The 17,955-nt window shown below is 31.8% G+C and overlaps 1 protein-coding gene and 1 pseudogene across 2 annotated transcripts in view; both read right to left on the bottom strand.

The window, feature by feature from the left end:
- LOC145589534 (protein DELETION OF SUV3 SUPPRESSOR 1(I)-like) overlaps positions 1–17,955 on the bottom strand; it is a 28,121-nt gene that overhangs the window by 1,858 nt on the left and 8,308 nt on the right. The window contains exons 2-3 of one of the 2 annotated variants that reach the window (XM_081646143.1): positions 1,621–1,667; positions 1,378–1,474 (exon numbers count right to left, since the gene is read on the bottom strand). In XM_081646143.1, the coding sequence (XP_081502269.1) occupies positions 1,378–1,471 (94 nt within the window). In that variant the 5' untranslated portion in view covers positions 1,472–1,474; positions 1,621–1,667. Of the gene's footprint in view, positions 1–1,377; positions 1,510–1,620; positions 1,668–17,955 lie in introns of those variants that run through there. The other variant, XM_081646150.1, reaches the window with a different exon arrangement.
- LOC145589528 (U-box domain-containing protein 19 pseudogene) lies at positions 3,375–6,302 on the bottom strand (annotated as a pseudogene).

The following is a 17,955-nucleotide window of genomic DNA, read 5'->3' as shown; positions in this document are numbered from 1 at the left end:
AATAGGATCCATTTCATCTATATTTTTTGTTTGGTGGAGCTTTTTAACTATGGAATCTCATACCCAAGGGGTTCTAACTCCCCCCATAACCATGGAATCCCATACCCACCTCCCCCCCCCCCCAATGGACGGATCTAGGGGTGGGTCTACCCAGGCCATGGCCTCCCCTATGCCCAGAAAATTCAGTTTATATGCTATATTATTGCCTTTTGTTACATGAAATGTGCTTAGTCGAGATGGTTATTAGGCCTTTAGTATGTATAATGGTGTTGTAGGATTTGTGGAATTGTGGGTTCTAATCCCACAGCTAGCAACTTTGGATTTTTTTTTTTTTTTTTTGATAAATCATGTATGGCCCACCTTATGCATCAATCCTAGATCCGTCTTCCCCCCCCCCCCCCCCCCCTCCCAAGATTCACAATCCATTCTATTTATGAAGTATATAATACAATCCAACAATAAAACCAAACACGTTTAAGAGGTCACCAGCCAATTAAGTAATTTCTTAGACCACTAGAGGTTGATAGTAAAAAACAGCTAAAATACTAGTAGGCTCAATAGACAACCAACTGAAAACTCTTATATCCCAACTCATAAAAAACTCAATTTAGCCTGCAATTGACTCGCTTCACATGGATATTGGTCTGTCAGACAGGTATATAAGTCATCAATGGCTAGAGTAGAGTGTCTTAATTTCAAAAACCTCAACATCACAGTTGTATCCTGTTAAAAGGTTCAACACATTCTTCGCTATTACCTCTCAAAGACAAGAGCATGAGAGGGGGTCGCCAACCTATCCAAGGCCATTTGTGGTGGAAACAGCTAACAGACTACGTGGTGTACTCTCCTTATACACACCTTTTCAATTATCAGCCAAACCATCTTCATACCTTTTTTTAAGCAATAAAGTAGCTTAAGATTCTAGAATCTAGAGGCTAAGAACATAATGCATCCGACCTCCAACAGAAATGGAGGTTATTATCAATCTAAACATGGTTTTCACTGCATAAAACTGTATGCAATGTTCCTAAACTCATACAAGTAATAATTAGTGTAATAGAGGACTGTATAACCACATTACAATTTGAGAAAATTGAGCATCTCGAATAAAGTAATAAGATAATATACTTGCGTTTCAATTCAAAAATGGATAGAAATCACAACTTTTTCCGCAAATCGAGATTAAGATACATGCATATACTCAATTATGATAAAAAGAGACAACAATAAACCCTAGAATTCAACAACTAAAAAAACAGCGTAAATCAAAACCTAGCAAATTGTACCACATTTCACAATTCAATGAAATCAAATTACAGCGAAGAAAAAATAAGCTAAAAATCAAAATAACGAAGACAATAGTTTCAAAACTATTACCAAGATCGATTTCGAACTCCTCAAATTCATCATCGTCTTCAAACAGATCCATCTTAGCTTCTTCAGAAACTGGTTTAGCCTCGTTCGTCGCCATCACCTAAAATGTTCAATCTAAAACACACTGTAAAAACCCTAATTTTCGGAAAATAGGGTTCTAAATTCAATCAACAAAAATGCAATTGATATTCTTATAATTAGAAGAAATTGAAGATAACGAAGAAATTAAGCGGCCAAATTACTCACCAGAAACAAATTAGGGAAGAACTGAAGATTTGGAGCGAAGAGAGAAAATTATTTGTAAAAGCAAAACACTTGTGATTTTAAAGCGGGAACTAGAAAGAAGTAGTATAGACTAGAAAGCAAGAAAAGGATCTTGGTTAATCACTCACAATTATTGGGCCTCCATCGGCCTAGTGGCTTGTAGAATTTGTGATTTGGGTTGTGGCCTCTCTTTGATATATTTATGGAAGCCTAGTAATTTTTTTGATTTTTTGATAAATTCGACTCGGGTTGTACACCTGACTTACGTGGGTGAATCATTGAACAAGAGTTTTCTGCATTCGGTGAGGCTTGAACTCAAGACCTCTCTTAATCGACATCAAGATGCTTACCACTTGAATCAACTCCTATTAGTTATGGAAGCTTAGTAGCCAAAAAGTTTCGAGTTTTAAAAAAAAAAAAAAAGGCTTCAAAGAACGTCACTGTACAATGGGTTGTACCTTTTAAAGACAAACAAAAGTTTTTTTAAGGCAATATGCGTGTAAGATACAAGCACAAAAACTGATAAATGACAAAGTAATGTCGGTTGTATATAGGAAAGTGTTAAATGATACGAGTATACAATGATAGAAAATCTTGGGATACGGGGAGAATTCGACCCCTAAGAAAAAAAATAAGGGGTTGGGAATTTTTGAAGAAAGTTAACATCACTAAAATATTTAAGGTTTGGGTTGTGCCACTTATGATTTATTAAGATTGTAATGGATTTTTCCCCCTCATAATAGAAAGTATTCTCTTAATAAGAAAAACGAAGAAGATGCATACAAATGAGGGTATTTTTCTGTAAAGAGTAAAGACTAATCTCTAACTAATTGAAACATAAAGTTACTACCTAAAATGCACAAAACACCTTAAAAAGCAACATAGTCGGATTGTGATTAGCTTATCACATATTGTTTGTATGTTGTTAGAACTTCCTCTATCAATAAGAAAATCATACAAAAAATGGCAATATGGTGACTCATAAAACATTGAAACATGATCAATGAGGCCTTAGTTTTATTTATCAACATAGTTTTGTATTTTACATGTCAACATAGTTGGATTTCTTATCTTCCTATAAAAAAGGGTGGGACAAAAGAACATTGTTAGATTGTTAGGCTACACAAAATCAACTAACAACAAGAAATTAAAGGATTGTAGTAGGTAAAATACAAGTTAAATTTTATTTATTTGCTCTTACCTACTTTTGTGGTGGATCTCAAATGGACACTTACACTAATGCCTACCAATGGAAAAGCACAACCACAAATAAATGCAATGAAATTACCTATGATTTCTACCTTTCTAAATTTAATGATCAATTTTCAATTGAGCTTTGGAGTATCAAATTTAATCACTCTTCCTAGTTTGTGCACCTAATCATAGAGCAAATGACCAATTTTACAAAATAGCTACAACAACTTATGATACTTAAATTTATTTGTACGGATGATTTTTTTTTTCATGGTTGCATATTAAGGTGAGTAAAGGGTTTTTATACTCTCGAAGTTAGTGAATCACATGTTGACTTTTCAATTGAATATTTATCATTTTGACCAACTGCGTATACTGTATAATGTACATTATCAAATTGAATATTTATAATTTTGACCAACTACGTATGATGCATAATGTATATTATCAAAGTATGAGGTTTCTTTTACAAGAGTGCACTGCCAAAAAAAATAATAAACAACTTTATATTGTAAAATTACTTGAAAGTTCAATGAAACAACAACAATTGTGATTAAGGGAGTAATTTTATTCATTACAATTTTGTATTCCAAGAACTCAGGTCACTAATCTAGATAACAATACTAATAAGACCACAATCTTTAGTCTTTATTCACTTAATTATCAAAATACAGAACTTAAATCTGTGATAATGTTTCACTATTATGGCAATTGAGCCATATTATATTCTCTACTGAAAAGAATGCTTAGTGTAATTTATACAGTATACGATAACCAATTGCAAAGAACCTAAGCCTAACATATTGTTTCAGCTCTTTGAAAAATCTAGCTGATTGCTCAAAAATAACTCTATGGATTCCAATTTGGTAAATCCTACATATTTACATAATATGATTATATCTTAATTACTATGTATTACCCCTAAATTGCATGAACAAACCTTTCCTTGTGAAGTTTAGAAGCAGCAGTTAAGCTCGAAGAGCTCGATTCCTGAAACTTCTGCAGCATATTGATTAGCATTCGCGCTTTCCTGCTACCATGTGAGCTCCCATCAGTAGTGAGTGCATACAGTGAAGGCATGATAGCCGGTTCCTTAGCCAAAATCGCGACAACCTCATCCCCACCATTCGTGCACAATGATGCTAAGATTGACACACAATATTCTTTTCCTGCCCTTGAAATGGAGGATTTCAACAATCCCATGATCAAAGCCATAGCCGAGGTTTGTAGAATCGCGATACACCCATCAATCCTCTCAGCCAAACAAGCTAAAATAGCTAAAGAATCAGCTAAAAGGTCTGATCTCTCAATGGAAGAGATCAGATCAAGTAGTTCTGGTACAATTCCTGCTTCAAGTACTCTTTCATGATTTCTATGATACAAAAGAAGCCCGAAAATTGCAGCAATCGCGTTCTTCTTCCCACAAATTGTCCCATCTTTGAGAAGCTCAATAAGACCAGGAATAGCCTGTCTTGTTGAGCCAATCATTTTCCTGTACTTCTCCACAGAAGATAAGTAAAAAATGGTGGCTGCTGCAATCTGTCTCGATTCAAGCTTCATCCCTTTTCGAAGGACTGATATTATCAACGATAAACCACCTTCTTCGATGATCGATTTCTGCCCTTTTGAATGCTTTGCCAGCTTCAAAAGAGCAGCAATTGCATTCTCTTGTGTGCTAGGATCATCTGAAGTAAGAAGATCCAATAGAGGAGGAACATTCCCAACTTCAATCAAAATCGAACGATTAAATATACTCGATTTTGTTAACAACCTTATCTCATAAGCAGCCTTATTCTTCTGCTCATCAGTTCCATAAGTCAGCCTCCCAGCAAGAAACCCAGCTAAAAATCTCACAGCCTCCCTCGAAGCCGGAGTCGAAGATATAACCGTTCTTGATGATTCCTTGCTTCGTCTACCTGATTTCGATATCGAAATCCCATTCTCCGAACAAAACTGTTGTATCAGCCTCTTGAGAGCAGAATTTGGTACTAATTCTGTACTTTCCAGCCTCTCCCCTGTCTTGGGACAGAGTAAATGCCCTGAATTCAACCATTTTTGAATTGATGCTCGATCATATGTTTGGCCGGTGGATATTGTAACAGGATCCATCATCAATTCCAATGAAATCGGGCATCGAAAATCTTCGGGATTCAAGCAATTAAACATCTCTCCTGGTGATTTCACTTCAATTTCGACAATTATTTGCTCATCATTTTCATCCAATGAATCAAAAATTACTGCCCTGCAGTAGCACATCAATCCCAACAAATTACTAATCAAAGGAATTTCTCTTGCATCTTCTTCAATATTACCCATTTCGTCTTCCAAAAACTTGACCTCTTTATTGCAATCTTCCCAATTATAAATCCCTAAATAATCGAGAACCCGCTTGATCAACCCTCTTTCGGGTTCGTATGCGTTCTCGAATTGGTTTAATATCAATATAACCCTCTCCATGGCACATTGATCATTCAGGCTTACATCGAGCTTTGATTTTTGTGCTTGTTTTCCAAGTAATTCGACTAATTCCTTCACTTCAGAACTGATTAGGAGTGAATTTAGATAGAGTATATCAAGAGCAGTAGCAATTGAGCTAATCAAAACCCGAAATTGATTAGCAATAAACTGTGATTTCATCAGAATAAAGAGTCTAGACCCTTCTCGAGTACAATCTTGTAGTAAAAATTGAATCTTTTGGAGTATAAAGTGAAGCTCTGAAAGGCATAAAATAAGGGATTTGGTGAAATTTGGTTGATATTCACGGATATCCTCGAAAAATATATGGAGGATTTCGACTTGTCGAATTACTTCCCGGGCAAATTTTTTCTGAGAGGGAAAAAATTTGGCTTTGAAATTTGTAACATCATTAGAGATAGTGATCAAAGAAGTGAGAAGAATCGACGGGGATATCGATTCACACGGCCTAACCGCGGGGAATTTAAGAACCCGACGATTATCGGGATCGATTTTACAGATCATTGGTGGAAATCGTGGATGGAAAATGAAGGGTGAAAGGGTAGGAGAAAGAAGAACAGAGTTGCTCTGTTTCTGTTTGTGCTACTAATATAGATAGGAATATGATAAGGCAAAAAAACTTTGGTAAAAAAAACATAACAGAAAAGAATCTAGTATTGGCGGTATTTTAGCTGTCAATTTTAGTGTTGGGTAAAAAAAAATAACAAAAAATTACGTAGGATATTTCGTTGGACACGTGGCAGCCGACAATGCGGCTTACTCGCTGAGAATATACTGACACGTGTGGGTGGACACGTGGGGAGGTGGGGTTGGCGGGGAGATTTAATTCTCGGATCACGTAAACGATGCCGTTTTACAAGGTAAAAATATTATGCTGATGTGGGTGGAATAGGGAGTAGGGACCACAAAAACCAACTATGACACGTGGAGGATTAAGAAGATGACAAGTAGCATGGGTGTTTCGTTGGAAGAAACCTCAATGAAAAATAAAAAATTGAAAAAAGGGACTAGGTGCATAAAATTGCATAATTGATGATGTTATGCAATAATGAACAAGAAAAGAGTCATGGGAAGAAGCTTAGAGGAAGCTTAGGTTATAAACTTGTGATTAAATAATTAATTGCGTAATCAGAATGTGTGGTAGTCTACTATTGGATGTCAAACAATTAGACTTATATGTTAAGTGTTCTAATGTTTGAATTTGGCCATACATGTTGCTATCATATCGTTTGAAGTTTTATTATATTTTTTCTATTTTCGAATACAAAGTACTTTGAATATGCAATGTTGTATATGGCTCGGCATACTTAGTTTGAATGTTAGTTCCTATCCATTCACTTGTTGTATTATTCGCTATATATCTTTATAGAAAACAGCCTGTATTATTGTTTATTGAATTGCAAATGTTGGTTACTTAATTTCTTCACATTTGAACAAACAATGATTGTTGATAGAGAATATCCATAGAATATTCTTATCCTAGGTTTAGGATATATTTTGTATAAGATTATTTTTGATATTTGTACATATCTTATAGTTACCTAATATAGATCAAGTTCTAAACAATCCCAAGATCTAACCTAAGTTGTGATACCATGTCAAATAATATCAACTCCCTTGATTAAAGTGATTTCCAGATAAAATTTATAAGGTTACAATTAGAAACCTAATCATATTAGGTAACTATAAGATATGTATAGATATCAAAGATAATCTTATACAAATATATCCTAAACCTAAGATGAGAATATTCTATGAATATTCTCTATCAACAACCTTTAAACACACAATTTTAGGAGGTGATTAGTGAAGGTAAACAAAGTTATTTTTTTTCAATATAATTTTAACGAAAGGATTAGAGAAGTGTTAGGTATGTATCTGATAGAGTATATAACATATTCCTGGGCCTCAACCATAAGCTTAAGCTTTTGGTTATAACATATTCCTGGGCCTCAACCATAAGCTTAAGCTTTTGGTTGAGATAGTCCACTAACATGGTATCAGAGTCAGCGTGACATAAAGGTCACGGGTTCGAATCTCATCCACCCCTCCTTCAAAGTGGAATTGATTCGCACCAGGTATGGGTGGGCCTGTGTTGCATCCACATTTCAAGCCCAAAGGGCCTTTCATGTGAGGGGGAGTGATAGAGTATATAACATATTCCTGGGCCTCAACCATAATGGTTTAATCGTGTTGTAAAAAATATTTTTGATTAATTTAATCGTTTACATCATATAATCTCGATCTAAAAATAAATACCACAATATTGTGTTGCAAGTATTAGATACAGAGGAAGTACGAGTTTGAGATTGGCCATATATGATCAATGGCTCGATCCTTTCCTTATAATTTCCAATCAGTTTATTACCTATTGACCGGAATCTCTATCTACCCCTAATAGAGAGTAGTGATCGATAATGAAATTGACATCAGCCACATCTACTATAAAACGGCTAATGGGCTGTTTACCCAGTGATTAGACGACCGATGTAGTAATGTTCCTAAATAAGACTAATTAATGCAGCAAACAACACCTAAAAAGTTAAGAAAATCCTGAATTAACTTAATTAAGTGTATAAATTAGATGAGATCAGATCTAGCTAAATCAGACCTATAAAAAGAGGAGATTCCAAATCAGCCAAAAATAAAGCCTTAATTACTATTTTAATTAATCACTGCACATGTGCATGTTGAGCAGTTAGTAGACTTAGTACCATATACAAATGCTTTAATATTCATGGGATTTATCAAATTGTACAGATTTAACTAAAAAACTAAGGAATATGGTTCGATTTAAGTACATTTCACAGAAAACACAATCTAAGAGGCTTTCATTGGATACCTTTTCAAGTATAAAATTAATTTACTAATTACGTACAATAAGGTTCTAATTATCTGCAGAAATTATCAGGACATACCATGTTGGTGGACACAGGACAATGTTTTAACAAGACAAGCTAGATTAAGCTTTAACATAATTTGTCTATTAGTATGCCAACATCAATATAAAGGTGCACATTACTTATATAATTGTACTGTCTTTGATGAGACAAGTTTCTTTGAAGGCACGCTTTATTGGTACCAATGAATCCAATGTTATCCATTTATGTGCCCTTTCGGTTGGTTTTCACTCTTTGCTAGAAAATTGCTATTTTCAGAGACTTGTGTTGAATTGTTAATAAATCGATCGTACGTTATTATATGGTCACTAGTGATCGAGTTGTGAGTCTTGTGAGTTGTGACCGGCCTGTTCGTGATGGGAAACTATACATGAAGGGTGATAGTATGTCGTATGCATTTTATGTACTTTGTTAATTTAATTTAATTTAATATGAAGAAAATCATTGGAGATGATTCATTTTTTTCTTACAAGTGACAAGTAATACGAAGATTTTAGAGCTCAGTTAGATATCATTGTGCAATATATTCCATATTAATGCTAACATGTTGATTTTAAATGACAGAATCAAAGAAACTACTCCGATTAGTATAGTAATTTTACCATATAAAAAAAATTAAAATTGAAAACAAAAAAAGCTAATGAACACTCTGATCCATTAGTAATTTTAATTTTTACAGAATATGCTTCTTGCAAATTCAAATTCTACTTCTACTTCTATTTTTATTTAATTTTATCCACCAAACAATATTACACATTATATTACTCTTTTGGGAGTTGTACTTATCCCTACTTTATAAAAAGTAGAATCTTGCTCTTATGAATAGTGTTGTGACAATTATAACCCCAAAAATGTGTATTTATGCATTTGTCCCTATTTAATATTACAAGATTTTTTTAATATTGTATATCTTCTCTATGTTATTACGTACTTTTTCATCTTCACATTCAATCGGTTGAATTATTGGTTTTAAGTTTCAACCACAAAGTCACTGACAATCTTCAAAGGTATTTTTCAATTGTTTTATAAGGTTTTGATTGATTTTAGATTTTAAGGTATTATCCTTTTTAAATTTTAGGGTCCGGGTATTCATCTATTTTTCCTAAATTTGATTGGATTTTGAAAGAAAAAAAATAGTAGATAATTGAAGTGAATAGAGAACCACAAACACTATAAGCGAGGGAAATATACCAACTTCCGAGCACTACCCCATGGAAGCCCCTCATGTCTCTTTCTATTCTTTCAATTTGATCATTTCATGAATATTTGTCAGTGACTTTGTGGTTTGTCCAGTTAAGCGCTACCACAAATCCGATCAAAAGGTACTTTAATTTTTTCCCTATAAGATTTTTTAGGATTTTTATTTATGATCTTTAGATTGTACTTTGGTTTTGATTTTGGGGATTGTAGAATTTTACAAGGTGGCTTTCAACAATTCTAGTAGATTCGTTGTTATGAGATGCAAATGGCATCTAAATTTCGATTATAATTTTGGGATTAAGAGCGTAAAATGAGAGTCCACAACTTTAAAAGATGCAATTTTTCAAGGTACATGTTTTTTAAAGGGAGTAAAATGCCTTTGAGCTTAGGCTCTGGATGTATATTCTATATTTGAAGGAAAGGAGGTGTGAGTAGTTCTCTTATCAATCCTAACCTACCTTAAAGGTTTATCGTTACTTGTCAGAAGAGAAGATACCACTTTTCTGGTGAGATTCTGATATGATGCATCCTAATAATGCTATATGCTCTGCATCTAATGAGTATCAGTTTAATGATTTACTGTATTTCTTTGTATTGTTGAGTTGAATTAAGCTGAGCTCAAGCTTGCCTGCATTGGATAACTCAGCTCTTCTTACATTGGGTTTAATTATAGAGTATTAAAAAATAAAAAATAAAGCCCCTGGACCAATATACAAAGAGAGGGGAAAAAAAATCTACTCCGTATTTTATTATTATTGGATTTTTACATTGGGTTCAAGCTACCAAACTTTATATTAGATGATCGTATTAGACTTAACAGCAATACTAAGTATAAATGTACGTTGCATTGGACTTGATCAAAATCCAAACTCAAAACTAAAATTTAACACCTGAGAGTCCTAACTACTCATAGGGTACCCAAGAACAAATTGATGCAAAATTTCATAATTCCTCTGTTTGTTTCTCTTTGTTTTTCAGCTTGTAATATGTATCAAAATTTTATTTTAGAGAATCATCTAGACTCTATAAGAAAAGCATGTAAATGCTATTTTTTACTCTTTAAAATACATATGAAAAGGTTAAGGATATATGATTTTGAACTTAATAGTCGATTATTACTCTTTCTAAAGGTTCATTGTATTAATTCTTACCAGTTTCAAGGTATTTAAATATTGCATAAGACATTTTACATGCAAAATGCTTACTAATCATAACTATGTACAAGCTAAAATCTTTAGTACAAAGACAAGTCTTGATAACTTCTCCGCATTGGCTATTCATGTCGCGCGCATCGCGGCGTTGGCCACCCTAGTAAAGTTATAAAAGTTGTAAATCTTATAATGGAGTAATTCTATGTTATTAATTGCCAGCCGACATATAAAATATGACATGCTTTAAAGTTACAGTAGATCTAGCGCACCATGCATAAATCATAAGGAAAAAAATGAAAGAAAAAAAATATGCAATTGCCTAAAGACAAGGGTGATATCTAAATATTAAAATTAAATGGAAAAATGAAAAAGACAAGAGAGCTGAGATATCTTAACTACTGTGAAAATGTTGAATAAATGAATACACTACTGCAATTTTTCTGTGTGAACTGTTTGAAGCATCACCATCTTTAAATTTCATCCTTTTAAATTGATTTTTGCATAATTGATGATATTGTCCGACTCGCAGTTGCTCGAAACGCATTTAAAATTTAAATTTTGCACTTTTGCATGTGTGATAGCCTGATATAGGAAATAAAATATAGAGAGATGGTAGATGCAAGAGAGCATATTATAACAAAAGAAGTGAAAGAAATATTTTAGAGACAAAATAAAATTAGTAGTTCGTTGGCAATTGACAATTTGACAAAATTCATGTATAAATCTACCTATAGTCAATTAAGGAGTTTTTGGATTGGATAGATTAGTTATAATCTAAAAAATGCCTTTTATCCAATTGGCACGGCCGCCTAATCGTTTTTAAGTCTCATCACCCCTTGTTTTCGTTCGATATTATTCCCAGCCCTATGAGGTGGTAAGAGCAATTTCGTTGATGGATATAATTATTATTGTTCTCTAGCTTCTTTCTGCTTAAGATCGAGTTTTAAGATTTTTGCGTTTTATACAATATGATCCATAAATTGAAAAATCATTCATCGCAAAATAATTAAATACAAAATAATACAGAAAAATGATTATATATATAAAAAAAGGAAATCTATATTACATAATTCCTCATAATTTAAGTACAGAATAATAAAACCAGAAACATATTCTCAAATATATATACTAGTATAATACGGAGTATTGGATTAAAGTAAGCCAATTGCCCTAGCTTAAATGGTTGTAGCATGCATTAATTATTTTGAAATGTACAAAAAATAAATGGCTGTTTTTCTTAAATAAAAAAAAAAAAAAATTGTCGTTTGTCACTACATATGACATGCAATGCTTTTAATACATGGTTATTGCATGCATTTGTATGCGTTATCCTCATATAATTATTATGGTCAACTGAAACCAATATTAGCTGTAAACCTAAATTACATATCCTAAACAACTTTAAAACCCTAAAGATATAACTTATACGGAGTATGAAAAGATTTGACAATCTATACTATAAAATGGTTGAGAAGATGAGGTTTGGTCGTCACAGCTTTGGCCGCCAATTAACTAGTTGCATATTAGTTTCAAGGATATAGTTATTGCTTATTTATGAGCCACCTACCTTATACTATTGCATGCCCCTAGATTAAAGTAAGGAGTTGCTAGAATTATACGAGTAATTTAGCATAATTTAACATTATTATTATATACACAGAGAAGGAGAAGCTAAGATTCGGCAAATTGCTTAACTTGCAACCTGGATCTCTTCTGAGGAGTGACTTATCTGATCTAATCTGGTACTCCGTATTAATATTTTATTTGTTCTTTATTTTTAGTTATTTTTATTAAGCCAAGGGTGTAACTTATTCACCTTAATAAAAATAAGTTTTAAGATTGATTAGGTATAGCCAAGGTTATTGATCGAATTCAATTATATATAATTAGGTGTATATATCTACCACATGTGAAAATTAAGGCTATGAATCTATGATATAAGATGGTATAGTGCTAGTATATGTTACTATATGTCTTAAGCATAATTATTCATAGTTTCACACTAATCACTTTGAGTTGTTCACATAATCACACAAAATTTAGTTAGATATGTCTAGTTATACATTATAAATCTATTAATCTCATACAATTATTATTACATTCCCTACTAAACTTCTCTCAATGCTTTTCCTAACCAAGTACACTATGGATTTTATTAGCTGATCCACAATATGAATTTGTTTTCTTATATAATAAAATCTAAAAAATTTAATTGATTCACACCAATAGACTTATGGAGTATATTACAAGAAATTTCCGTAATACAAATGTGGGATGCAAAACCATTAGACTTAATGAGTCGATATCAATATCATAACCATCAACCATACGTCCATACATTATTCTTTGACTACTACGACATCTACGTAGTACTAGTTCTTAATCAATCGCTATTCATATATTGTAAATTAATACAAGAAAATTCCAATCTAAACATCTCGTGGCTTTCTATGATTCGCACAAAATGAATTATCTCTTAATTAAATTCATACAACACACATTCAAAAAACACATGATAGTTACACTATATGGATTCGTACTATTTAAATACCGGAAATAACTAACTTTTCCTTAGCATAAGACCCATCAAAGACGTGGAAGCTGTCCATTGGTTGGTTAGCTTGTGTGTATGAACGTCAGAAAAATGTTTAGGAAGTAGCTAATCAACATGGACCAATGAAACTGAGACGTGTATAACGCGCTTGGCCAAATCTCCATTTATTTTAGTTTAATAATAATGTTAATGTGAAATAAATATCCTAGCTTAATATTAAACCCTAATCATAAGATACTAGTAAACTGTAATGGGTAAGATATATAAAGTAGAAGTATTAATTTTAATTAAATCGATCAACGCGTGATTTTAACATGGATTTCATTTTATAAATAGTTTAAACACAAAGTCTTATATGCCGTGTGGTCAGCCACTATACGGGTTACTTTGCTAGTGTAATGGGGGTTACTTGATCAATGTTAAAGGGGTTACTTCATCATTGTTATAGAGTTACTCAGTAAGTGTTATAGGGGTTACTTGATCGATATTACATGGGTTACTTAATCAATGTTATAGGGGTTACTTTAAGTGGTCACACGGTGTGGCTGGCCGCACACAAGACTAGCTGTAATTTAAAGGGTTATCCAATAATGTTTGAAAGTGTTTGTTAGCAAGATCCAATTTGTATGCATAAATGTTTTTTGACGAGCTAATTTTATATCTTGTCTTAATTGAAAAAATAATAAATATAATTACGTGGACCGTAATATGTCAAAATCGCTGCCAAATATAATGAAAGTGGATACATAAAAAGGTCAATTTCATGGGGTACACACGGATAGTCCAAGTCCAGAAGGAAACCCAATGAAGCCCAGCTGTGGCCCACCAAATCAACCCAACAATCAAATACTAGTTGTTTAACCGACCGACCTGTTATCATTTCTCAGTAGTTTCAAGCTATAAAGGCTTCTTTCAAGTATAAATGAAAAAGACCTTTCAATTGAAATTAATAATACTGATAAAAGTATTTATGAAAAAGACAGAACAAATATCCACCAAAATAAAACAAGTAGTCACGTATTAGGTCTATCATGGATGTTTTATGATTTATTAAGTGGTCCGACGTTAGAAATTGATTACTTATTAAGAATAATCGACATTATTTTCAATTCAATAATTGACAATATTTGATAATTATGTAATTCTTGAGGATTTTCGAACTTCCATTTATAACCTTAAATTTTTGTTTTCTACTAATTAAGAATAATCCTTTTTTTTTTTTTTTTTTGTGTAAATAACACGAAGATTATTATTTTCTTTACGGTATATCCTTACTTGATTAGTTTCATACACCAAAATTTATATGAATCATCAAGTACCAAGAATAAAATGAAGCTCCCGGTGTTCGGTCTAGTGCATGCATGTCTTCATGCAAGTTTATGACAATTGAAATTGCAAGGTGAGGTAATGGTGTGATTTTTCTCCCTTTTATGTGCAACATATATAAATTATAACGGCAAAAACATTGTTCAAGTGTCCGGATGCATATGAAAGTTCAGATACCGTAAGCAATTAAGCATGCGTCCACTTGACATAAGGATGATGTTAGGTGTAAGGTAAATGCCCTATTCTTGAACCTAAGATATTGTAGAAATGTGGTTCAAATTGATCAAACAAGTTAGCATACATACATGTACATCATAAATGTTAGTGTCTAACCGCGTTTGGGAGTTGGGACCAAAAGAACGACATTTTCATCAAGTTGGTTTCAAGCTTAAAAAGGCGATAAGTCGTGATATTGAACTCTAATTACGGTGGACAGCTTATTCTTATATCAAGAGTCAAGACAAGCTAATACACAGTATCTCATCAACTAATAATGGGGGTATCTAGTTGATCCTAATAATGCCCCACTAGTTACATCTTAATTGTAATCTTAACTTTGATATCTTTTAGAACAATAGATGATTTTGGAGACTACTTATATAGTTATATGTTTCAAATTTATAAGTACAATTACATTTCTCCGTACTATACAAATGTCAATTAGTCGTACCTAAATTACATAGACAAGTTGTGAACGATGAAGACCTTGGACTGAATTGAATCTTATTATATTAACACTATCGACCTATCGTCCTATAAATGTGATTCCATATGCACAAATAAAAGCTTCCATAAATCTACAACTCCATAGAATTTATTTTAAAGGTATCTCTTTAAATAGAAAATTGTTAGAAATTATCTCATTAGACCTAAAATTCGGGTAGTTGACTAAGGGCCCGTTCTCTTCAGATTATCTTCAGTTCAGTTCCAATAAGTTCAGTTCAGTTCAATTCTTTTCTTAATATATTTCCTTCTCTCATAAAATATTCAGTTCAATTCATTATAATAGGCACTAAACCTTTGGATTGGACACTGACTTCATTTTTTGTAGCCATTTCTCTCCATTTCCCCTTTTTCATAAGTCTCTTCATCAACCTCCCACTCATCGCTTATTTTGAATTGGATTCTACACTACTCTTTTTCAACAACTTTTCCTTCAAATTGCTTGCTAATGTTGGCTGTTGCTATCTTAAAGAAATAGGGCATTAGTGAATGAATGGGAGAACATCATCATTTAATTTATTTTGATGGTTTCTAATATTATTACGTACTTCGGTACTAGTATCCCTCTTTTATTAATCATATCAATCATTTTTTAATTTTATTTATTTATTTATTTATTTTTTTTTTTTTTAATTCAAACTATATTGTATGAGTGTGGGCTAAGAAGCAAAAATGTCAATATGTTATTTATGTGTGCAATATTTTGCCTTGTCCATTTATAAATTAAAGTTATGGTCCCTGTCTATGCAGTAATCTATGATACTACATTGGATAAGTGGATAAGTGTTGGTAACATTTTTTTTTTTTCCGTAAATTTGGCTATTCCTGACCGTTCTTCTTTAATTTCATCCTATTTTTTGCTATTAGTTTCTATAATGCTATGTTGCACAAGAACGGGTATTGACACAAATACGGAAAAACGTCTATCTTAATATAAAGGATATGAATATGGGGTGTTAAAATTCATATAATATATTTTTAAAAAAGAAATTGACCATATATTTTTTATTTCGTCTTCTCTTTATATCATATTATATCATATTAACAAATAACAATGAGCTATATATGAAGGCATTGATATTATTGACAATTACCCATATTATTATAGGATATGGTCCCAGACGTATCTTTGTGTATCCCACAAGTGTCGATGTTTGACACGATGTCCGACACGAACACATAATTGGTCAGTTGGATGAAGTGTCCATATATCCTAGTTATAATGAAGGTGAAGTGCAATTGGTCTTGGCTACACTCTAGTGCAGCTAAGATAGCTACAACAAGTGAAGTCCAAACGCGCGGCCCAAATAAAAAATGAACATTTAGTTGAAAAATATGAACATGAAAAAAAATGAACATATAAAAACAAAAAATGAACACGTAAAACAAATGAACATTTAATACTAAAAAGTGAACATGTTACAAGGAAATGATAATTTATTAAAAATGAATCTAATCATCATATAATCATAAATTTGCTAGACCACGACCTTAAAAATGAACATTTAGTTAGAAAAATGAACACATAAAAAAAAAAAGAATATTCAGTAATAAAAATGAACATTCAGTAATAAAAAGTGAACATGTCAAAAAAAAGAAATGAACATTTAGTATATTAGAAATGAACCTTTATCATACAACCGTAAAATTGGGATCATATACATTGGAAATTCTCCAACTTAAAGGCAAATTCATTGTACATATCATATACTTCTTCATCGCTTCTTAGTTGTTTCTTCACTAATTCAGAGTCTTTGTCTTCTACAAATACAATTAATATGTACTCACTAAAATATAACAAATAATCAGAATTTTCATAATCATCACAAAATATCTTCATAATAATTATTTAGAATGTTTATAATATATAATCATCAATACAATACTTAAAAATATAAATAATATTCACTCTATATGTCATATGTGTTCATAATCAATAACAGATATGTTCGTAAAGAATAACGAAAATATATATTCATAATAAATTGTTCAGATTTCCAACATAAATGTTCAGATAGTTTAACTTTCAACGTATTATATTTTACTTTCAACCTAATAAAAATGAACATTTAGTATTAAAAAATGAGCACTTATAAAATGAATATGTAACAAAAAGTTATGAACATTTAAGATATTAAAATGAACATGATTTTCATAAAGGTTCAAATTCATTATTGTACATAATTATTAATGAAAAATAAAGATAAAATAAATTGTCGAAATATGTTCATTTTTTATGTATTTAATATTCATTTTCGGTGTACTAAATGCTCATTTTGTAAAAGATGTTCATTTTAAATTCCTACGTATTCAGTTTTTTTTACAGAAATTATATTCAAGATCGATTGTAATTATTGAAACTCTAAAAAATTGATTATAAACCTTAAATCTAATCTTGATTCATCATAGAGAAAATAATTATTGATTTGTAACATGATTAGAAATCAAAAGAAAAAAAATCAAAAGAGAGAGAGAAAGATAGGGGAGAGAGAAAATAACTACAAATTAAGTAATACAATTGATATTCATTAACAATTAAGCAATTTAATTGATATTCATCACAAACTCATAATAATTTCAAATAATCAAACAATAAATCATCATGCATGATCAACGAAATCATACAAAATACAATTACAAATTGATAAAATCTAACCTCTATTGTTTTCTTTGACCTCAACTTTCTCTCTCCTCTATTTTTTTCTTTCCTCTTTGATAAAGCCAAATGATTGAATCTGAAACTCATAGATTTAGAAAGAAAGGAGTATACCCATCAAAACACGAATTACTAACT

This window comes from Chenopodium album, chromosome 2 (assembly GCF_948465745.1).
Source record: "Chenopodium album chromosome 2, dcCheAlbu1.1, whole genome shotgun sequence".
Classification (NCBI taxonomy): domain Eukaryota; kingdom Viridiplantae; phylum Streptophyta; class Magnoliopsida; order Caryophyllales; family Amaranthaceae; genus Chenopodium; species Chenopodium album.
This window is presented reverse-complemented; position numbering and strand designations above follow the sequence as displayed.